This window comes from Panthera tigris, chromosome E3 (genome assembly GCF_018350195.1).
Source record: "Panthera tigris isolate Pti1 chromosome E3, P.tigris_Pti1_mat1.1, whole genome shotgun sequence".
NCBI classification, from domain to species: Eukaryota; Metazoa; Chordata; class Mammalia; order Carnivora; family Felidae; genus Panthera; species Panthera tigris.
The window spans coordinates 6,390,637-6,414,349 of NC_056675.1; the positions used below are offsets into that span (position 1 = coordinate 6,390,637).

Here is a 23,713-nt window from a genome sequence, read left to right on the forward strand (position 1 = left end):
TGAAAACATGATGCTAAATGAAAGAGGCTAAGCCCAAGAGGTCACATGCCGCATGATTCCATTCACATGAAATACCGAGAATAGGTGAAACCACAAAGACAGAAAACAGCCTGGTGGTTGCCAGGGTTGGGGAGAGGCTGTTTAAAGGCTCCCAGGTTTCCTCAGGGGCTGATGAAAATGTTTTGAAACTAGACAGAGGTGGCGGTTGCACAACATGGTGAATGTACTCAATGCCATTGAGTTACTCGCTTAAAATGGTTACTTTTATGTTCTATTAATTTTTCTCAATTCAAAAAACAGTGACTGGGGGTGGAGAGAAGGGTGATGGCAGATGCCAGGAAGAAAGACCTCCAGACGCATGTTGCTTCCAGACTCAGAGACCATCTCTGACCTGGAGAAGGGTACAAAAGTCACTTAGAGTCCATTCTTCCCACTTTACAGGTGGGAAAGGCAAGCCCAGTGAGGGCAATGACCTACTCAAGGTCACTAAGTGCATGAGAAGCCACGGAGGAACTGGGGACCACTGGGCTTTAGGACTCAAAGCTGGAGTCACATCATGATATCTCTGCTGGCCATGGTGGGCTGGAGGGGGCCTGTGGCCGTGAGCAAATGAGTGAAGTCCAAGCTCACATCGGCCTTCCAGGCTAATCATCAACCAGTTGGTTATCTGGGCTCATCCATGCCAAAGGCTTCAGATGACTCAACCCGGGTCTTCCTCCTTGAGAGTCGGCTCCCTCCATGAGCAGATTCCCAGCTTTAAGTGGAAAACACATTAGCCAGCTGTTCTATTTCTGCCCACCGCCCGCACCCCTGGGCTGAGGTCATCAGGTTCCCCACAAGGGCAATGGGAGGAAGGAGGATGTCCTAAAATTACAGCTTTCACTGATCCCCCCTGAGGGACCCGGGAGCATTCAGTCAAACGCTGGAAGGTGAAGCCAGCTGAGCCACCAGAGCCCTGAGGGGGTTCTTTTCTTTTTTAAGGTTTTGCTGGCTCAGACCTGTTGGGCAGGTATAAAAGAGAATGGCCAGCCTCTGCTGGGCACCCAGTCTCTTCCAGTGCTGTCTCAGGTGGGTACCATGGGGGATGCGGGGGGAGATGGGAAAGGGGGAGGTGCGGGCTGCGGAGGGGCCACCTGAGGAAAGTGGGTGTAATGATGAGAGACTGGCAAAGGGGGATCAGGAGATGAGCATTTTTTGAGCACTGGTCTGCCCCAGGGGCTGCAGAGGGAGCACCTCCTTCAGTGTTCCAGGGGACGTGAGGGTGAGGAGGCAGCTGCCGGGGGGCTCATGCCACATTCCACAGCGAGACAGGAGCCATGGGATTTGAACCTGGATCAGTCCCGTTCACTGTACCACCTGCCTTCCCTGCTCAGGGGTGGGGGAGGAAGAAGGTGCTGGGTTCATGTCGGGCTCAACCCCAGCCCTGTCCTTCTGTCCTTCCCACCCTCTGTAATGCATCTCTGCTCCCCCTCTCCCCTCCAGGACCCTTTCAGCCTCTGCATTCCTTGAGCTGAGTGTTTTCTATGTGCTTCATGATTTTAAAAAATGGGTCTTAGGGGCATCAGGTTGGCTCAGTCAGAAGAGCATGCAACTCTTGATCTTGGGATTGTGAGTTTGAGCCTCACATTGGGTGCAGAAATTACTTAAAAAATAAAAAAACCTAAAAAAAATTTTTTTTAATTAAAAAAAAAAAAAGACAGAAAAAGTGGGCTTAGTTATCAAGGATGCCTGGAAAGGGCTGTTGTCTGGGGGGACAGGAGTAGCTTGAATGTGCAGGGGGTGCCTGGGAGGTGAGCTCACAACTGAGCAAGAGGCTGGTAGCCACTGAGGGGGTGAGTGGTGTCCAAGGCCTGTACAGTCCTTGGGGCAGTGCCTGGTTCCAGGGGTCTGTGCCCCGGGCCACCAGGCCAGGACAATAGCCACGATATCTCAGCTTGTGGTTCATGGTAAAACCATGAAGGGTACACACACGTGCACGCTCACACACACACACACATACACACACACACACACAGCCTCACTGGAATAAACAAAGGAGAATTTCTGGCCCTTCCTCCCAGATTAGAGCAATTTTAAAAGGCACCCAGTCCTAGTCTTAAAAGTGGTTCTGTTTTAACAACAAGTCTAATGAATTTTAATCTGACTTTGCTGATACTTGCAATTTCTTTTCATGTGGATTTTGGTCTCATTTCCCTGGTGACTTCCATCTGTGTTAAACAGAAGCAGGAAAATGAGGCAGCAAAAAGACAAAGCAATTGAGCCATCGGGGACAACAAATAACAAATGGAAGTCTATGTCGCACAATCCTCTCTTCCAGAAAGGGGGTGGGGGAGGCCCAAGGCAGCCACTGAACTGCCCAAGGTGACTTGTGGCAGAGCCCAGGGGGACCCAAGTGTCTTGGGTGCTGGACAAACTGCTGGAAGATATCAGGGACACAGAGGACTCTCAGCCCAGTGCTCCCCTGGATGGGACAGGACAGGTTAGGCAGGCTCTCTCCCTAGGCTCAGGGATCTTCAGTGGGAAAACAATTCCATCCTGATTTTCACATCCTTTGACTGAAATGTATCATCCCTTCCCCTTTATATTCTCAGTCACCCACACTTGTGACTTTGTCAGCAATGGAAATCACTGCTATTTTCATATCGCGGTACAATTGATGCAGAGAGCTCAAAAGACTGTCAGTTTCCATTGTTGCTTCAGAAATACAGTGGTTGTCAGAGCTGCGGTCAGATCGTGTAATTTGATGCATTAGTGAAGGATTACGTGGATTGCCGTATCACGCGTTGTTTACTATTTTGCTAATTATATTCTCATACCGTTTGTTTCCTTGGTGACCCTATGCATTGTACTACCTGAATTTAAAAGTGTGTCCAGTGGGAACACAGACATCACAGTCTGGCACAGGAGGCCCACCCTGCTAGCCTCATTATTTCCTGTGAAAGGGACCCACTTTGGGCTTGGGGAACCCAGGCTGCAAGCAGAACTCTCTAAGCTGGGCCCACAGAGAGGTGAGACTAGAAGGAAGTATCTGGCTTCACCGCCACCTCTTGCCTATCCTGGGTCAGCCACTTTTGGAAACACCAGGGCCCCAGACAGGAAAAGCTGGAGCTGCCTGGAGGATAGCTCTGGGCAGCAGGGGCCTGGGAGGCACAGTCCTGAGACCCTTCCATCTCCAGCTGGTTTATTTAGAGCTGGAGGCCATACTCAGCCTGGAGAACAGTGTTGCCTGTCAGAACCACACCCCTTCCCAAACTTTCAAGAAGGTTCTTCCCCTTCAAGACAAATTGGGATGCCCTGACTTCTCTCTTTGCTACCAGGAGTCCCCAGTTCTCCTCCCTCCTGATGGTTTGGTGAAATTGTCTAGATTTGGAGACCAAGAGGCCCCCACTTGACCCTAGGCTGGCCTTGTCTTAAGAGAGGTAATCATTGAATCTGGGCAATTATTCTGAACCGAGTGTTTGCTTAGCATCTGGTGAAGCCTGTAGACTTCAGTTCACATTAGTGTTTTACAATACATTTAGAAAAAAAAAAACAACTACATAGGGTTACAAAGGAAACCCAATTGTATTAAAATACAGTTATCAAAATATTTAAAAGTCAATTTGTGATATAGTAATTAAAAGTACACTTCTGCATAAGTAGACTTAAATAGCAACTAACCGAGGGCCTAATAAAACCATAATTTCAAAGTTGAAATGAGGGTAAATACTATTTTGAGATGTCTGCAACCACGCTAAAATGAAAGGAGACTAGCTGTGCTTTCTGTTGGGGACAAACCCGACAGAAACTGTGTGACTGTGGTACTAATGTGGCTTGTGGCCTCTGCTCATACCTTAAGGGAAAGCGGAAACCAAGTAGTTATTGTTTTCCTGTCCCAATTTCATGGTTGAAATCCTTACTTTAAAAATTTTAAGGCTCTCATCTTCTCCTCCATAAAATGAGCTTCCTGATCCCTACCTCACAGCCCCAGTGTGAGGGGCATATGAGAGAGGCAGATACAGAAGTGTTTTGTGGTTGGTGGGGGGTAAGCAACTCTGTGGAGTTATTACCTCATTTCTTACTCTCAATTATTAAGACTTAATGGCACCAGGGCCCCTGGGTGGCTCATTGGTTAGGCGTCTGACTCTTGATTTTGGCTCATGTCACGATCTCACAGTTTGTGAGATCAAGTGAGTGAGATCAAGATCACACTCTCTTTCTCTCAAAATAAATAAACATTATAAAAAATTTTTGATATTTATTTATTTTTGAGAGAGATTGACAGAACGCAAGCAGGGGAGGGGTAGAGAGAATGGGAGATACAGAAATCCAAGCAGGCTCCAGGCTCTGAGCTGACAACACAGAGCCAGATGTGGGGCTTGAACTCATGAGCTATGAGATCATGACCTGAGACGAAGTCAGACACTTAACTGACTGAGCCACCCAGGCACCCCATCAAAATAAAAAAAATAAATAAAAATTAAAAAACCTAATGGCAGCAAGACACCCAAAGTGACATGAGAGAAGCAGCCCCATCTCTCAGGGCACTCGTTCCAGCCTACACATGAGCCTTGGCAAAGTGTCCTTGCTTTTCCTACAGCACCCTGGGAAGTCCTGGTTCCCTCCCTCGGTTCCTTCCCGCTCCTCCCTTAGCCAAGCCGCGATGCCTGGTGGATACAAAGGTGAATGTGGGGACGATGTGGACCCGATGCCCTTCCTGGCACCTCCCGAAAAGGAGAGGATAGAAGCCATGAACAAGCCCTATGACATCAAGAGGTCCTGCTGGGTCAAAGACGAGAAGGAGGGCTTCATCGCTGGGGAGATCCAGTCTGAACAGGGTGACCAGGTCACCGTAAAGACTGTCAACAACCAGGTGAGTGAGGAATAATCTCCAGGATGAAACTTTGGGAGTGGCAGACACCCAGGTGCTGCCGTCCATGCTTCTGCTCAAGAGGCAGAGTAGAAAGAAGAGTAGATATGCCTCTTGGGTCCTCTGTGCCGGGTACAAGTTCAGACTCAACTGCACTCAGACTGTGGCCCTGGGCAAGACACTTGCCCTCTCTGAGCTTTGACTCTCTCCCAATAGAGACTCCAACATGGTAGGGCACATGGAAGTACTTTATATGTTGCAATAGTCCATTTGTGCACCAGATCGTCAAGGGAGTTACTTACCTTCAAAGTCCCAAACGGTTTTCAAGTGAAGGAGTGAGGGGAAGCCATCAGCAGGTGCACTGTGTGCCCGTGATGGCTTGAGGAGTGTGGGACAGGCCCAGAACACCCTGGCTGGCCCCGGGGGCTCTCCAGCTGTGTGAGCATAGATGGTGGCTTCAGATCCCCTTGCTGCATGGTGGCAGTGTGCTGGAGCTGGTTTGTCCTAGCTTGTGAGGACACAATGCTAAAACTCCAGGGGCTTTGCAGCTGCATATTAAACATTTAGCAGCTTGATATCAACTATGGCAGATGTATTTACACCATGGGAATTGACAAATGGTATAAATCAGGGATTTCTCCCCATCCCCACCCCCTGTATAGCTGGTTTACCAATACACCACTCTCTCTGCTGTGTATGACATCACAGTCTCTCACAGTATCTCACTGTGTCTGACTGTGGGAGTGACTTGAGAGAATGGAAAGTTTGGTTAATTAAACACCTACCCTGCAGCAGACTCCCGGTGAGGCGCTGGACATTTTGTTTAATCCTTTCAAGAATCTTACGTAGTAGGATTTTAGGAGTTCCTATTTTGCAAAGATCAAGGAAACCCTAGGTAACTTGCCCATAGTCACAAAGACAGCAAATGATGAACTCAGATTCAAGCCTAGCTGTATCTGGCTCGAACACCCGTATGCCCCCACATCACCACATCACCTCTCCATGGTGGGCTATGCAGCAGGAGCGTGAGGCGGTCTTTGGTCACGGTCGGGAATACATGAGACCAGAGACCTTGTGTGATCACAACTTGTGGCATCTGAGCCTCGTGCTTTGTTTTGCTTCCAGGGGAGTGCAGGAGGGAGATGAGGCCATCGCTGGGTTCAAGCGAGTTGGAACATGAAAGTCCAGCTCACTTCTCCAGAGAACCTACTTTTCAGCAGGGCAGAGCATTGCAGTGTTATAAGGAGAGTGTGGAGCCCCGGAGGCCCCGGTCTAGATACACGTTAAGGACAGCACGTAACTTCTGTGTGAATCCGCAGGTTTGGGAAAGACTGACTCACCTGGCTTCTGAGATCAAGGCAAAGGCCTCTGTCCTGTGCTGGAGCTGAGAGAAAGTGTCTGCCTGAGGGCGGGGCCCAGAGATCTGGGAACTCCGGGGAAATGGACTCTGAATAGAACCCAGCTTGATTTACTAGGGGGCGTGGTGACCATTAGTGGGTAGATTTTCCAGAACTGTCAAGGTTTCAAATTATCTGCCTATTGGACTCATAAATTATTAAAAGTCCCAGAAAGCCCAGTATGTGTTCAAGCCTCCCACGTCAGGCTGTAGGCAGCTCAAAGATGTTTGTTTTCTGGATCACATGTCTTGAGCTTCGGTCCCAGAGGCTGGAACTTAAGAGCTGCTGCTAGTTTTCATTTACAGATTAAGAAATTGGGGCACGGAGGGGGGACGGGATTTGCCTGCCATGCACAGGCGCTCCAGACTCCCAACCCTGTGCTATCCTCAACCTGACACATGTACTGCTCAGCACTCATTGTTGTCTTTTTTTTTTTTTTTTGTCTTGTCTTGTTTGCTTGCTTGCTTTCAATTTTATCTTTCAAAGTGGCTTGGTGGATTGGTAGGAGCAGGGAAATGTCTTTTTCTTTTCTTTTTCTTTTTTTTTAATGAAAAAGTTCACTCTTATGTGGATCCTGAGAAACTTAACAGAAACCCATGGAGGAGGGGAAGGAAAAAAAAAAAAAAGAGGTTAGAGTGGGAGAGAGCCAAAGCATAAGAGACTCTTAAAAACTGAGAACAAACTGAGGGTTGATGGGGGGTGGGAGGGAGGGGAGGGTGGGTGATGGGTATTGAGGAGGGCACCTTTTGGGATGAGCACTGGGTGTTGTATGGAAACCAATTTGACAATAAATTTCATATATTGGAAAAAAAAAAAAGTTCACTGCTGTTTAGAAACCACCACCAATTCTCAAGGCAGAGATCCAAGAATCACATCTCTGCAAAGTGTCCCTGGGATCAAAGAGCAAGTTCTGATCAGCTACCAGAATGGACTTGGTGGGAAGAGAAGCAGAGCCCAGAGGTGCTCTGAATTTAGGAATGGGACTTGATAGCTCATAAGGTATTTTAGACGCTTCTCACTTATGTTAATATAATTCTCACAGCAACCAGCTGAGGAAGCTTCTGTCATCCCTATTTCATAGGGGAGGCAGTTAGGGCTCATATGGCCTTGGAGGTCCCTCCTCAGCCCAGGCTGTACAGTGATGGCTGGACCAGGAGTTGGGTGCAATGGTCACCTGACTCTAGCTCCTTCCAGGATACCAGAGAGTATGGGGTACGTTGTGCCAGAAGCCCATATGGCTGTTGACAGTACTATTTCCTAATTCCTGCTGCGTCTTGACACTCCCCTCACCCAGACTGTCACTGTGAAGAAGGATGATGTCCAGCAGATGAACCCGCCCAAATTCTACCAAGCCAACGACATGGCGGACATGACTTTCTTGAATGAGGCCAGCGTCCTGAACAACCTGCGCCAACGCTACACCAACATGAGGATCTATGTGAGTGTCTGGGGCTGGGGTTGGGGATGAGGGGTGACTGCGGATCTTCTGCCCCTCTCCTGATGGGAAGGGCACAGCTGCTCCTCTACCTTCCCAGCAACCAACACACAGTATGGCTCAGACAAGGGCACAGGGACCATGCTTTTGACACGTTAGAACTTCCACTCCAAGCCTTCAATGTCTCCGTGATGGTGCCATCTCATGGGCAGCTTAAATACCTTTTGCTGAGGTTGTTATCCAGAAGTCTTCCTCCCCACCACACCCCTGCAAACTCTCCAATCAAAACATCATTTTCCCCCCTGATGACTTCACACAGCCTTGTTAGATGTCACCCTTGGTCCGTCCGTCCGTCTATCCATCCACCTGCTGTCTGCCTTACCCCCACCCTGAGACAGGGCTGGCGGGAAAGAGTGACTCAGCACCAGGAGTTCCAGGGTAACACGCTGTGTGTCATACTCTAAACTCCTTAAGTGGGTTCTCTCTATCTCATCTTTGTTTCTCTTTCTCGGGATCACTTTCTATGTAATAAGATATCTTTTAAAACTCATTATGTATATCACAGCTATGCTAAGAAGAAGCTGGGGCAGGGTGGGTGTTTATTCCCATCTAGGCCAAAGTGGAAGATTTCAGTTCAACTGAAAAGAGGCACGGGGGCGGTGGGCAGGAGTTATCAGGTTGATGTGAGTGTCCAGCAAGGAGAAGGATAGTTTGGGACTCATGGATGGGGACCCACAGATTTGGCCTCACTTATTCTGCCCTCACTTATTCTCCCCTCAGACAATTTCTTCTACTACCTCATTGGTTTTTCTGATTTTTTTTTTCTTTTCAATGGGTTGATTTCCTTATAAAATTGCCTTATAATGAAAAGAGAAGCTGGCATCTCTTCTTAAGAGTAGATCAAACCCTGCTGTCCGCCAGGAGGGGTCGTGTCCACACAGGGAGCACTTCACAGCTGTTAAAACACCACAGAAGTCTCTCTGTGAACACTCGCGCAAAATCTCCCAGATGTATTAAATGGAAAAAGCAAGATATAGAACAGTATTATAGAGAGCTATCTTTTGTTTTAAAAACAAGAAGGGGGCAATAAGAATGTATCCCTGGGTTTGTATGTATATGCAACAGAAACCACAGAAGGCAGGTATCAGAAATTAACACCATGTTTACCTGTGTGTGGGAGGAGGAGGGGAGCAATGTGTGTTGGTGGGGGTGGGGGGCGGGCTTTCTGCTGCCTATTTGTCCATACGAATTACTATGTTATCTATCCAAATAATTAAACCAAAATAAAATGAGACACATATATATGAAAGAGAGAGATGGCTTTGCTTACTGAATAGACGCTCAGACATAGATTTTGCATCCAGAGGGGACACCATTGTATCCCTCTAGGCTGGCAGTGACCTCCAGCCAGGCTGCTCCAGGGCAGGCTAGGGCCTGGAAGGAAGAGGGCACCAGGAGGAAAGGCCAGCTAACTGTCTCCCTTCCCTCCCACCAGACCTACTCAGGCTTGTTCTGTGTGACAGTCAACCCCTACAAGTGGCTGCCCATCTACGGGGCCCGCGTGGCCAACATGTACAAAGGCAAAAAGCGCACAGAGATGCCACCCCACCTCTTCTCCATCTCTGACAATGCCTACCATGACATGCTCATGAGTGAGTGGGCTGGGGGCTGCCGGGGCTCTTGGGGTGGGCAACAAAAGTTCTTTTGCCACTGGCTCCCAATGCATGAGAACCATGGGCTACCCAATCCCAACCTGAACCCCATGCCACCTGCTGAAGTTCTTTGCTAAAGTGTTGAGCAGCAGCACGTGATGCTAACACCGGGTACCAGGGCTCAGTGAGGGTGCTTGCCAAGTACCGGCCTTACCTCACACCCCATCTCATTTAAGCTTCACAAAACACACAGATGCCAGGTTAAGCGACTTGCCCAGAGTTCAAGCCAACACTTAACCATTCCCTGTAGGACTCTGGCATGTGGCACAGCGGCTGGTGAAGCAATTTCTGTTATGTTGCTAATGACTTGGTAGCTATCTATACGGGATGGGGCTGGTGGAAAGAGTGACTGGTAAATTCTTGGCCCTTCTACAAACATGCATGCTAGAGAAGGGGACTCCACAGGATCTGGGGGCTTTGGCCTCTGCTGGTCACTGCAGCCCACCTCCAAGCTGGGTGGGATGCAGGGAGATGCAGACTGTTCGGCCAGGGCGATGTCAAATGTCTAGTTCCTAAGTGATTCCTAATTACATCTTCCTGTTGCCGTTTTCTTCCCTGCAGATCGTGAAAATCAGTCTATGCTAATCACGTAAGTGTCCCTTCTGTCTCTCGGTCTATATACATATAATTAGGTCTGTGTCTTACACATGTAATTAAGCCTTCTTAGAATTAATTGGTGGGACTTGGTATGGAAATCTGCAGGCTGTGAATGGGCTTAGCAGGACCTTAAGGCTGCACTTGTGAAACTGAGGTTGGGGGGCGGGGGGTCTGTGTCCCCACCCCCCCACCTGTGTGTCCCGGCTGAGGGATGAATCATGGCAACACTCAGGCTGCACCGCTTATTGCTTTGCTTCTCTGCAGCCAAGCCCCTCCTTGCACTTCACTCTGCTCCTATTATCCATTTGCAGGGGAGAATCCGGTGCTGGCAAGACTGAGAACACGAAGAAGGTCATCCAGTACTTTGCCAATGTCGGAGGAACTGGCAAACAGTCCTCGGGTGGAAAGGTAGGGCTGATGGGCAGACTCAGAGTCTGTCACCCCAGCCCACCCTGTCTTCAGGCACACACAGGGGGGCACACACGGGGGGCACACACAGGGGAGCACACACAGGGGGGCACACACGGAAAGCACACACAGGAGGGCACACATAGGAGGCACACACAGGAGGACACACACAGGGGGACACACACAGGAGAGCACACATGCAGAGCCCATGTGACCCTCATAGGTGTCCTGGGGTTTGGGCCATTTTACAGAGGAGGAGGCATCTTGGAGAGAAGGGTAGGAAGGACCACATTGGGAGGAGGAGGCCACAGACCTGGGCCTCCCCCTACAGGATGTATTCTGCTGCCCCCCCCCATGTCTGTCCCCAGAGGGGTAGGTGGCAGAGCCATTTATGCCTGGCAGAGGAGGATGGGGGACATCAGCTCCTCATCAGCTGCTTCCACATGCCCCCGTGGCCCCAGGGCCCAAGGAACAATAGCCGGGCCAGGGGCAGCTACAAAAGCCGACAAAGGAAAGGCTCATGAGGAAGACCAGGGATGCCCAGGGAAGGGTTTTCAGGCTCACTCTGGAGTCTCTCCAGCACCAGCTAAGAATCAGGGCCTGTCATCTGACAGGTGTCCGTCCGGTGTCAGGGCCATAGGGGGATGGTCATCAGGGGGTGGCCCTCTTCACAGGTTCCTTCCTGCCCTGATTTCCAGGCCTCCCCAAGGCCATTCCCCTCCTGGTTCCCAGCTCACAAGCCATAGTCATTTGAAAGCCCTGAATCCCCAGGCAGCACCCAACTTTGTGTGTGTGTCTCTCTCTGGGCCAGGGGTCCTTGGAGGATCAAATCATCCAGGCAAACCCTGTACTGGAGGCTTTTGGGAACGCCAAGACCATCAGAAACAACAACTCTTCTCGCTTTGTAAGTGTGAACAACGACAACAGTGGCCCCTGGGGGTGGTGGGACAGGTGCCATCACCCTATTCCAGGTGAGCAAATTAGGGCTGATTTAAACATGCAAATGGAATGAGGCAAGTCACAGCATCTCCTTCCCAGAGAGTTTTAAGGCCTTATCTGTCAAGGTCTACATCACACATAGCCCACATCAGTATTGAAATCAAAGAGCTTGAATGCAGAGACTTGGTAACAGGGTGATGAGGGGCTGCGAAGTCAGACGGGGGAGCCAGAGATTCACAGCGGCTGGAAGCTGTGGACAGCTCTCCCCATCCCCCCAGCTGCAGACAACTCTGCCCATCCCCCTGCCGGAGGGATGCAGGAAAGGTGCTGTCCATCCGAAGGGCCCTGGTGGATTCTGGAACCAGCTCAGTTTTCTTGTGGGACCTCTACCAGGGCACTATGTGAGGGGCTTCCTTCGTGGTTCCCAGTCTCCTGCTGGGGGGCCCCTCATTACCAGGATGCTGGTGGGGAGCCTAGGTAAACAGGGCTGGGTAGGGAGGAAGTGGGGGCAGGTGAGGAATAGAGGTGAGCAGATGGGCCAGGAGCAGCAGAGGCGGAGACACAGAGAAGCCTCTTTCCAGGAGAATTTATTGGTGGTTCTGCCAAAGGGCAGGGAGAGGAATGTGGTGTCTCAATAAAGAGACTCAGTAGCGTGCCCCCCACGCCGGCTGGTCAAATTCTCACCATGCCTGCCTCTAAGCTGACTTTCCAGTGATCCCAGCCCCTCCTGCTGGTGCTCCTCTCCCCACAAATACCCTGTGGGGTTACCCCACAGACCTTAAATTTAGCTCCAAGCCCCATCTAACTCCTCTGCACGGGAAATCCGCGGCTCCACGTACAGCCATGTCTGGCCCAGTTACATTCCAAACAGCGCCCTTGGAACTCAGGGGGGCTGCCAGTGGGGGACTGTGGCCAAACCCGGCCCACGTGTTGGTCTAGCACCACACGCGTCCTCCCTCACGGCCCTTTCCTCCATGCTCAGGGCAAGTTCATCCGAATCCACTTCGGAACTACAGGCAAACTGGCTGGAGCGGACATCGAGAGCTGTGAGTCAGGCCCCTTTGGAGGGTTCTTCGGGCGGGACCAGCGACATAGCATGTGGGGCCCGGGGTAAAATGAAAATGAGAGGCTCCTTTTTAAAAAAAAAAAGTATTTAAGAATTTGGGGTGCCTGGGTGGCTCAGTCGATTAAGCGTCAGACTTCGGCTCAGGTCATGATCTCACGGTTTATGAGTTCGAGCCCCGCATCGAGCCCACTTTGGATCCTCTGTCCCCCTCTATCTCTGCCCCCCCCCAACTAGTTCTCTCTCTCTCACAATAAATAAACTTAAAAAAAAAAGTTTTTAAGAATTTCAAAACAGCAACAGAGGAACATGAAACCGGGGCAGGGCCCTTCTGAAGGCAGCCTGCTGTCTCATGCCCAGAGGGCTGGCCCTTCTCCCCCCGGGGGTCCCCTCCATGGGCAGTGAGGCCCCCAGAAGCTGTGTCTGGGGTGGAGAAAATGGCCCCTGAGCTGGCTATCGCATGGGACTGCACGGAGAGAGGAGCCCTTCTGCAATGGCACCCTGCACCCCAGACAGCATGGGTCTGTGTTCATTTTCTTGTATTTACTCCTCTCCAGATCTCTTAGAGAAATCTCGGGTCATCTCCCAGCAAGCAGCTGAGAGGTGCTACCACATCTTCTACCAGATTCTCTCTAACAAGAAGCCTGAACTTATTGGTAAAGATCCTTATGTCTGTCCACCTGCCCCTTAACTTGCTTTTCCTCTTGTTTCAGTAACAAAAAGACTCCCGAACGCAGAGGGTCTGGTGCCGTCCCCTGTGGTTTTGCATGAATTTCTTACAGTTGTGTGTGCATAGGCTACAGGGAACTTGCCTGAGGTTCTCCTCATGTCTCCTCTTCACAACAGCCTCGTGAGACTTAGCACTGCTGTTGGCCCATACCACAGACGGGGCTTTGGAATGCCTGCAACTCAGGGCTGAGACATAGACCTGAGATATGGGGCTTGCACCTGCTGCCTCTGGGCCCAGAGCTAGACAGGAGCAGAGAGGTCAGCCCAGGACCGTTGCACGTGCAATAACAAGAGGTTCCCCTCTAGGTGGACAGAGCCCACAGAGTGCATAGTCTGATGAGCAGAGTATACTCACTCACTCACCTAGATGCTCTTGTGCAGGCACCAACATGCTCAACTGTTCATGGGCAGACCTGCTCAGGGTATAAAGTCAGGGGAGAGATGAAGACTCAGTCTTCCACACACACACACCTTCTAACCCCACCAAAGACTAGGGACCTCTCCCCACTCACAAGTGGGCTTTATTTGTGTTGGACACACTGTCCCTTTTAATTAACGGATGGCATTTTGAAATTGGAAGACTTCACATAAAACAAAACAAAACAAAACAAATCACCACCCTTGGATTTGAGGCCACTGGCTTGTTGATAAAGTCACAAGCGTGGGTAGTGCGCTCCATGAGGGCCAAGTCTTTCACTGACAACACTAGGGTCTCTGAACCAATGAGTGGAATTTGATAGTAATCCCTGCTATAAGTAAAACAAGACAAAATAAAAAAACATCACTGACTTCTTGTTTCTCTGAAGTTATAGAAGATCCAGCAGCCATGGCCCTGCCCTCCCACACGGCTCCAATCAAGGCAGTCGGATGGTGGTGGCCCCTTCAGATGGGGCTCAAGCTCTCCTGGTTGCCACACTCCCCACCAAGCCCCACTGCATCCCTGACCCTCGAGCAGGGTGACCGCCCACATTTATCTTCCTTCTTGGGCTCTAGTTTTTCTCAACAGTAGAGATGAAGGAAAATGAAAGTATTTCTTGCACCAACGTCTCCTCCAAAAGCAGAAAAACAAAGATAGATCAAGAGGGGCACACATTTGAGGAAAAATCCAAGTGCGTATCTTTCTTTGTAAAAGCACGGTCTTCACGCTTCTTACGTGCGAGTGATTGTTATTGCCCGCTGCAATCATTGTGTTACCTTCTGCCTTAGAATGTAAATGGCTTTTTCTAGGGGAGAGGAAGGGGAAAATAAATAGGAATTCATTTATTCCCCAAATATCTACAGGGCACCCAGGAGGTGCCAGTTACTGGGCCAAGTGATGGAGGACACAACCAAGTTCCCAAGACCCTCTTGCTGTCCTAAAACTCCTCATGTGCCCTTTTCAAATCTCTCCATGACTCTGGGTGATCCCCGAGGGTAGGGATAATATCTTATTCAGCTCTGTAGCCCCATGATGCCCCCTGCATCATGCCGGGCACATGAGAGGCATTTGGGGGATACGGCTTACAAAGGAAAGAGAAGAAAACCGCAGGTCACCAAGCTGCTAATCTGCTTTCCTGCTCTTGGCAGAGACTTTGCTGCTGGTCCCCAACCCTAAGGAGTACCACTGGGTGAGCCAGGGCGTCACAGTGGTGGAGAACATGGACGACGGGGAAGAGCTGCAGATCACAGACGTGAGTGGGTGGGCGTGGCCGGCACACCACAGGGACAGCCAAGACAGAAACTGTGGGGCCCTGCATGCGCTGCCACCGGAATTGGGGTGGGGCCACCCAGAGCAGCCAGGCAGCGGCCCAGATTCTCCCCCCGGGGGTCTCCCGGGCTGCAGCTGGCTCTTCTCTCCGGCCCGTCACAGCAAGCAGAATTGAACTAGGATTCCACGGAACCGAAGGGGCCATCTGCTTCACGTCCTGGCTAGAAGTGACCCTCCAGTCTCTTAAGTTCCCATCTCTCTCTCTCTCTCTCTCTCTCTCTCTCTCTCTCTCTCTCTCCTCTTCTCACTCTGAGCACCTATAACTTCTGTTAGGGTATTTGTGTCCACTCTCCTCTTTGATGGTAGAATTGATTCCTGATGCATCTTGGCCTTTCCCTCTCCCAGGACCTAGCATGAAGCCTGAACAGTAATAATGATGGTAATAATAATGCCACCTCCAATGTGTTATTGTGTATCTAATTCTCACTGTGTGTGAAGTAATGGCCTAAACATTTACACATCATTTCAGTTTATCCTTATGACCACCTACTATCCCCGTTTTGCAGATGAGTAAACAGAGGCCGGGGAGGTTAGATAAACACAAATGACTATAGTGCAGAGCATTTGGTCTGGGCCCCTGGGGGGAAAACAGACCTGTCTCTGGCCAGGGTGTGTCTGACCTCCAGAGCCCACACCGTATTGCAGTGGCCCATCAGGGCCAGCCCACAACTGCAGTGCCGTGGCCTCTGTTCTGTGGAACGAGAAGCCAGGAGTTTCTTGCCTTTCTCTTCCCTGTGGACTTGCAGGTTGCCTTTGACGTGCTGGGCTTCAGTGCCGACGAAAAGATTGGCATTTATAAGCTGACCGGGGGCATCATGCATTTTGGCAACATGAAGTTCAAGCAGAAGCCCAGAGAGGAGCAGGCTGAAGTGGACACCACGGAGGGTAGGTGTTTGGCTGTTCAGGGAGGAGGCAGCACCAGTGGTGGGGGCTCACAGATCTCGGAGGCTTTGTGAACATTTCAGAGACATGCTATAAACCAAGAATGTTCCTTGGATGTCCAGACATCAATAATAATCAGAGAGACAGGACAGAGAGTCAGAGCCATAGTTTCGGTTTCTTTACTCTGCTTTGCCACTTGACCTTGAGCGAGTGTGGAAACCATCTCAGACCTCTGTTTTCTCATTGGCAACACGGGGTCTCTGCCACCCTGCCCTCATCCCCTTCCCTAAACACGATAGATGGCACCGGGCTTCTCCGGGGCAGGGCATCATCTTTCTTTCACTCGCCTGCTTTTTCTGTCCCTACTCAGTGGCTGACAAAGTTGCCCATCTCATGGGTCTCAATTCCGGGGAGCTCCAGAAGGGCATCACCAGGCCCCGGGTCAAAGTAGGCAATGAGTTTGTGCAGAAGGGCCAGAATATGGAACAGTGCCACAACTCCATCGGGGCTCTGGGCAAGGCCGTCTATGACAAGATGTTCAAGTGGCTGGTGGTCAGGATCAACAAGACCTTGGACACCAAGATGCAGAGGCAATTCTTCATCGGCGTGCTGGACATCGCCGGCTTCGAGATCTTTGAGGTGTGCTTGCCCTGGCATTCTGTTTCTGCTTTGGGGTGGCCATTTTTCTTCCAGAAGCTACTTCTCACCGTGGTTCTCTGGTTTCTCATCTCGGACCTGGGGCGGGTCAATCTCAGTTATTTGCTCTTTCTTTCTTTCTTTCTTTCTTTCTTTCTTTAGAGGCGGAGGGAGGGAGAGAACGAGTGAGCAAGCTGATGTACCAGCACAACACTGGTGACCTCTCACCTTTTTCCTACACAAGAGAGACTCGGGTCTCATCCCAGGCTAGTGCAGTGGGTCAGGAATATTTTATCTTTGTAACTGAAGGCCACGTGATTAGGAGTTGGTCGATCTGGTTCTGGACTCAGGTTGGCCATCAACTAGCTATGTGGTCTTAGGAAAGTAGCTATTCCTCTCTGAGCCTCAGTTTTCTCAAGTCTAAAATGAACCAACGGGGAGAGATGATCTATAAAGTCCATTTCACTCCACTATCCTATTATTTTAAGAATTTCTACTGGCCACAGATGGATTTAAAAAAAAAAAAAAGCTTACCCCAATTTCTTTCAGGCTCTAAAAGGCTAATTTGGCTGCCGTTTCCAAGAGAGTCATTTAATTTCATAGGTAGAAGGAGGCTTAGAGTTTCTGGACTGTGCTCCCTGGTATCCTGGGGAGCCCCTGAGAGCCAGCAGGGGAGGGACGAGAGGAAGGGAGGATGACGTGTGCCAACAGCAAAGTGTGTGCTATAGACAAACAGGGTTCGAATCCCATCTTGGGCCACTTCCAAGCCGTGTGCCTCTGTTTCTCCACGTATTAATGGGGACACTAATCATTCTTGCCTCGTCAGGTTTTGAGCAGAGGCATCTCAGTGCAGGGTCTAGCACGTGTGTGTGCTCTGTGACTACAGTGGCACCTCTGCTTTAGCCTGGGGTTTCATCAAGAGAAAGCACTCTCTGGTTTTTTGTTAAAGGCTTGTAAACCCCTCAAGCCCTTTCATCCTACAGATGAGGATTAAAAAAACTACACAGAGAGAGAGAACTGTCCAAAGGCACACAGCAGGGCAGAATCCATAAAGCCTCTCAAATGATTTCTATCCTGGAAAAAAAAAAAATGATTCTTTCCGCAATGATTTTCTTTTTCTTTCTTTTTTAAGTTTATTTATTTTGAGAGAGAGAGAGAGCCCAAGCAGGGGAGGGACAGAGAGAGGGAGAGAGAATCTCAAACAGGCTCCGCACTGTCAGTGCACAGCCTGATGTGGGGCTCAAACTCATGAACTGTGAGATCATGACCTGAGCTCAGATCAAGAGTCGGACGCTTAACCAACTGTGCCACCCAGGCGCCCCTCCATAATGATTTTCATTAACTACAGGAGACGGCATCCGAGGTTTGGGCGCCCCCTGTCCTCCCCTTCCCTCCTACTTCCCTCTGCCCCCCTCTGCCCCTACCCTCCTCTGCAGGTGCTAAGCTGCTCTGTGCCTTTGCAGGGGATGGTCACCGAGAAGGGCTTCTTGCAGGGCTGATGCAGCACTGTCCCAGGGTCGGTGTTCAGGCATCTGGGCAGCGCCTGACGCTAGTTGGCCCTCGGCAAATTTGAGCTCTGCTTGTCACTTGTCCCTCGGTCCCGGCCCCCGGGAGGCTCTGTCTGGGTCCCGGCTGACACCCTGCTCTCTGCCCTCCCTCCTCAGTTCAACAGCTTCGAGCAGCTGTGCATCAACTTCACCAACGAGAAGCTGCAACAGTTCTTCAACCACCACATGTTCGTGCTGGAGCAGGAGGAGTACAAGAGGGAGGGCATCGAGTGGGTCTTCATCGACTTTGGCCTTGACCTGCAGGCCTGCATTGACCTCCTGGAAAAGGTAACTCGCTGCTCACAGGAGGGGCTTCAAGAGAGAGGCCAGGACCCTGATCAGGGCTTGCCCCTCAGAAGGGGACTTCACGGGGACCCGCAGGGAAGTGGCACCAGCAACACCACTAATGACCTTGGTTGGTCTGACCTCTAGCTTCCTCTCTGCAAAATGGGTACAACAGTGATTGCAATGGTCACCATTAGTTGGGCTGTTGTATGCCTCAACTCATTGGATCATCACAAGCTACCATATATATGGCAGGGTGTGTGTGTGTGTGTGTGTGTGTGTGTGTGTGTGTGACACAATACAACCATTTCACAGATGGGAACATTAAGGCACAGAGAAAGGAAGAAACTTGTCCAAGATTATACACCCTGTGAATGGCACAGTCAGGTTCTAACCCAGACAACCTAATCACCACCCCTGTAGTCACACCATCAGGAATGTTCTAGCAAATGGCCTAGTTCAAGAATATATACTGTTCAAGCAAATGCAGAAAAGGGACAGGAAAAGGACATTGACAGGACAGATGACAAAATGTGAACAGTCTGTTCATAGTATTGTATCAATTTTAATTTTCTGGTTTTCATTGTCGTTACCAAGCTTGCATTAACATTTGGAGAAGCTGAATGAAGGACGTGTAGGAATATTCTGCACTCTTTTGCAAGTTTAAAATTATTAAAAAGTAAAAAATCAAGAAATAGGAGAAAGAATATATGTTGTCTCTGAGACTCAGCCTAGGGGTGAGAAAGCAGGCTGGGGTCCCCAATGTGAGCCCAGCCTCAACCTCCCAGGAAAAGAGTCTCCCCAAACAGGCTGCACACACAATCCACCTGTCCTCTAACACCGACAAATACCCCCCTGTCCGTCTGTCACAGAGCCTGAAATGTCCCTCATGTTTGAGCTTTGGGGTTAAGCACTGCCCTCTTCCAGAAATTTTTAGAAATCCAGACCCTCCATAGATATTAAGTCACTGACAGTTTTATGAGCTCCCACGTGAGCTCTCCTCTTCTGTGAGAAGAACCATATGTGGTTCTTGGTAGCCAGAAACGTCACAGAAGGCAGGAGCGGATAACAGAGAATTAAATGCAGAGAGGACGGGTGTCACTGATTTCACCATTTCCCTGAGGGCCAAGGCTGCCTGGCACCACTGTTTGGGAGGGATTAGCATTTGGGGAGCTAAGTAGCCCTTTCAGACTTCCATCTCCCCTTCTGTTAGACTCAATGAATTCTAGTCTCTTTCAAGTGTAAATGGCCTTGGCATTCGAAGACCAGACCTTGGAGCAACTTCACTGTTCCTGAGGGTCTATGCCCAGAGTTCTGCTTCCTGGCTGGCCACGCGGGTGTCTGGGGCACCCCTCCCACCACCCCTAGGCCAACACCTGAGTGGCCCTGTTGGGGTCCTATGGCCTCCTCTAACAACATCCACCGCTCTTCCTTCTAGCCCATGGGCATCTTCTCCATCTTGGAGGAACAGTGTGTCTTCCCCAAGGCCACCGACGCCACCTTCAAGGCGGCCCTGTATGACAACCACCTGGGAAAGTCCAGCAACTTCCTCAAGCCCAAGGGGGGCAAAGGCAAGGGGCCCGAGGCCCACTTCGAGCTCATCCACTATGCAGGCACCGTGAGTACCCTGTTGGCGCCTCCTGGGGCCATCTATCTTCTTGCTGCAGGCAGCTCTGGCTATTGTAGGTCCTTCCTGCCGTGACCTTGCTGAGGCTTCCTGCCTCCAGCTGGTGCAGCGGCCATAGAACAGGGTGATCAGCTCAGTGAAATGACCCCTGACTCATACTTCCTCATCACTTCTCCCTCTGAGAAATCCAAAGCAATCCAGCCAAGGATGCCTGCCAGGGAGCCACCAGCAGTTCACCTGCCAGGGCCACACCATTGTTTGCGGCCCTTGGTTTGACAGCTGCACTTAGATCTTGGACAGAATTTACAACTCGTGCAAAAAAGGGAAAAAAGTCCACGAGCCTATCAATTATCCCCCAACGGATTAACTTATCCTTCTGACGGCTCATGGTCACCAAAGCAACAAAACGACATCTCTGGAGTGGCTTTTTCACTCATGACAAACTTAGTCCTTGGGGAAGAGGGAATTAGCTTCTTATTTGAATAACTGATAGGGGAGACCACGTTTGTTCAGCCAGCTCTTGAGAATGTGTTTTATTTCCCTGCGATTTGCGGTATTGCTGTAAACGCCCGTGCTCCCTGTTACCACTGGAGTTTGTTGAGCTTCTGTGGGTTTAACTGCAGGGAAACAGCAGCCTTAGCACAGAGCTGTCAGGAAAGCTGCTCTTGGATCGGGCATTGGGGCCAGGATTTTATGACCTCATCAACCATAACAATGCCAATTACTTGCAAAATGAATTATGCCAACAAGTAAACAGCAGCTTTGGAGGCCGACTGCTGTGCTCCGCCTCACCTCCCACGATGAAATGAGAGGGCTCTGTATTGATAGCAATGGAATATTCAAAGTCTAATGGGACCTATGCACCTCCAAGAAGGCTCTAAAGTAAGGCCCGCAGGTGATGAATGTCTTTATGCTCTACAGGGGAAGGAAAGCCCAAAGGTTTCTGCTTCTTATCTGTTTTCCTCGGTTCCCTACGTTCAGTGGAAGAATTTGAAATGTGCCTTCCTCTTTGCCTCCCCAGCTAGGGCCACGTAGCAAAACAGGAAATAGAAATTAATGGATGTCCAATTAACTAAACACATGGATCCCAGGTGTGGCTAGATGGAGCCCCCCTTCCACCAGGCAATGGCCAAGGGATATGTGCCCTTGAGCAAGGGGAGACCAGACACCCTTGTAGGGAGCTCTTCATGTAGCTCAGGATTTCCCTGGTCGAGGCCAGTCAGTCAGAGCAAGGGCTGAGCCTGGAAGAAGATCAACCCACCTGGGTAGAAAAAGAGCCAGGAGGTCAGGGAGGCTCAGAGTAGCCAGCCAAACCAGACTTGCAAGAGGAGGTCACACCCCGACAGAAAGTAGCTGGGGAGTCCTGTTTTGTGGGGAAAGCTCGGAGACAAGGTGACCTAAACAGGCAAACTGCAAATGCCCAAGAAAGCAGATAGTGGGGCCTCCACCTTTTACTGTGGTTCAGGGACATCCCAGGACTCCAGGAAAGTCATCAGGTCAAGAGCTGAAGCCCCAGGAGATGGGGTTGGAGGTTGATCTTGGGAACCCAGAGCAGGCAGAACCTGTAGGTAGAGGTTCTGGCTGTGGGACCCAAAAGGTGGATGCTAGACCTGGAAGGTAACCACTGGCGCTTGTCCCCTCCAGGTGGGTTACAACATCACAGGATGGCTGGAGAAGAACAAAGACCCCCTGAATGAAACAGTGGTGGGCTTGTTCCAGAAATCATCCTTGGTGCTACTGGCCCTTCTCTTCAAAGAAGAGGAGGCTCCAGGTATGAATGACCCCTTGTGGTGTCCAGTCCCCCTGTGCTGATGCCCTTTAGTGGCCAAAATGGAAACAAGGAAACAAAACTCACCTTATTCAACTCCTGCGAAGTGGATGAATGGGTGACAAGTTACTTGAGGGAGGCCATGGATGACAGTGCAGTGGAGAGGTGCGCATGCATCCTGCGAGCTTCCGTCAACTGTACTGCCCGCTGGGCCCGTGTCACCTCTGGGTGGAGGAATACTGCTTTGGAAGAGTGGATGGCCAAATGCGTGTGCTTATGTTCTGCTCCCCGCTCTCCTCTGTCTGAGGCTCAGGCCAAGCCCAGCCTTGCCTCCTACCCAATCGAGGTCGTGTGACCCACAGGGAACGGCCTGGATGGGAGCTGCCCAAGGTGGCGGCCACTCAGTGGGGCAAGAGCTGCAAATTTCCTTGAATTCATTGACATTTTCACCACCAACGTGCAATACCTCCAGATGGTCTGCAGGCTCTTCTTCCCGCCCAGGCAATGGGAACAGTTTGTCCCTATGTGTAGCCCTAAGTCACAAAGGGCTACACCCTCTCCAGAGAGCATAGCACTCCTTTTGACCATTAGACCATGGTCATCCCACTCAACCCTTCCCTGGTAGATGTCCTTTTCCTGGTGTGAGGGCCCCCACCTCACCTAGTCCTAAGAAAAGCCTTTTTAAACCAGAGAATGTGTCTCTTCGACATGGAGCACTGAATGGGGCTGCCTGTCTCCATGCTGCGTTTTGACATGAAACGTGTGTTTTTCTTCCTCAGCTGGAACCAAGAAGCAGAAGAGGGGGTCTTCCTTCATGACAGTCTCCAACTTCTACAGGGTGAGTAGGGGCTGCCCCAGAGGCCACTGTGCATCCAGTGAACCCTCTTTTCCATTGAACACTCCCTTCTAATGGTGTGGTGGTCTGGCTGCCACCTCCCAGCCCAGGACAGGACGAGTTCATTTCTACGCCTACGGTTGCCTCTTCCATGTAAGGAGTCTGTTTCCTTCCAAAGGGGTCACGGAACCACAGGACCTCAGAGCAGAAAAGACCCTTAGAGATGGTTCAGTCCAACCACACCATTTCAGACTGAAACCCAGGGAGTGGCATCATTGGAGATATCAGTGCCTAAGATCTTGAGCCCCAGAGTTGGCTGGCAGATCCTCTGGGCCGGTCACAACTTCCACAGATTTGGGGCATTACTGGGGATATGTTCCAAAGTGTAGAAAGGCAGCCAATAGGGAGATGTGACCCGAAGAAAGATTTCAATATTTGCCAAGGATCTAGCCGCCTGGAAGTGGAGTGGGCTACCTCATTGGAGGAATCCAAGCAGAGGAGGAGGGAACCTCCATAGGGAGGTTAACAACGGTGGGGGGGGGGGGGGAGCTTCGTCCTCACAGGCACTATGGTTCCTTCTAGTATCGAGACTCTATGATGAGCCAGTGCTGAATCAAGAAGGGCCCTGCTTATTGAAAACCACATCACCTTGGGCAAGTCCCTCTGAGATGACAGACGGCCACTGCCCAATATGCCATCCATGATGGTAGCCACTAGCCACACATGGCTAGTGAGTGCTTGAAAAGAGGCTGGTGCAGCAGAAGAACTCAATTTGAATTTACATTTTAACTTAATTAATTGCACTCTAGGGGCACCTGGGTGGCTCAGTCGGTTAAGCATCTGACCTTAGCTCAGGTCATGATCTCACAGTTTGTGGGCTCCAGCCCCGTGTCTGGCTCTGTGCTGACAGCTTGGGGCCTGGAGCCTTGCTTTGGGTTCTGTGTCTCCCTCTCTCTCTGCCCCTCCCCTGCTCATGCTCTGTCTGTCTCTCTCTCAAAAGTAAATAAACATTAAAAATTTTTTTAAAAGACGTGAATTAGTTGAAATCTAAATGAAGACCTGTCCTGAGCATCGGTATCCTGCAACACCAACACTGAGCTTATTAATTCAGTCTTTCTTCTCCTTTTTCCTCCACCCCCAGGAGCAGTTGAATAAGCTGATGGCCACCCTCCACAGCACGGCTCCCCATTTTGTCCGCTGCATTGTCCCCAACGAGTTCAAGCAATCAGGTACATCATGGGGACATGTTTCCCTGCT

General features: G+C 50.5%; 2 protein-coding genes across 2 annotated transcripts in view; one reads left to right on the forward strand and one right to left on the reverse strand.

Moving 5' to 3' along the window:
• The window catches only part of KPNA7 (karyopherin subunit alpha 7), a 121,001-nt gene that overhangs the window by 41,571 nt on the left and 55,717 nt on the right, over nucleotides 1-23,713 (reverse strand). The gene's annotated exons all lie outside the window — the stretch shown is intronic.
• Nucleotides 4,643-23,713, forward strand: part of LOC102964128 (myosin-16) — a 61,905-nt gene continuing 42,834 nt past the window's right edge. Inside the window, exons 1-16 of the mRNA XM_042970958.1 lie at nucleotides 4,643-4,852; nucleotides 7,541-7,684; nucleotides 9,177-9,333; nucleotides 9,955-9,982; nucleotides 10,302-10,398; nucleotides 11,210-11,302; nucleotides 12,320-12,383; nucleotides 12,958-13,056; nucleotides 14,696-14,799; nucleotides 15,623-15,761; nucleotides 16,129-16,397; nucleotides 18,059-18,229; nucleotides 19,665-19,844; nucleotides 21,498-21,624; nucleotides 22,401-22,459; nucleotides 23,598-23,685. Coding sequence (XP_042826892.1) covers nucleotides 4,643-4,852; nucleotides 7,541-7,684; nucleotides 9,177-9,333; nucleotides 9,955-9,982; nucleotides 10,302-10,398; nucleotides 11,210-11,302; nucleotides 12,320-12,383; nucleotides 12,958-13,056; nucleotides 14,696-14,799; nucleotides 15,623-15,761; nucleotides 16,129-16,397; nucleotides 18,059-18,229; nucleotides 19,665-19,844; nucleotides 21,498-21,624; nucleotides 22,401-22,459; nucleotides 23,598-23,685 — 2,029 coding nt within the window. The remainder of the gene's footprint in view (nucleotides 4,853-7,540; nucleotides 7,685-9,176; nucleotides 9,334-9,954; nucleotides 9,983-10,301; nucleotides 10,399-11,209; nucleotides 11,303-12,319; nucleotides 12,384-12,957; nucleotides 13,057-14,695; nucleotides 14,800-15,622; nucleotides 15,762-16,128; nucleotides 16,398-18,058; nucleotides 18,230-19,664; nucleotides 19,845-21,497; nucleotides 21,625-22,400; nucleotides 22,460-23,597; nucleotides 23,686-23,713) is intronic.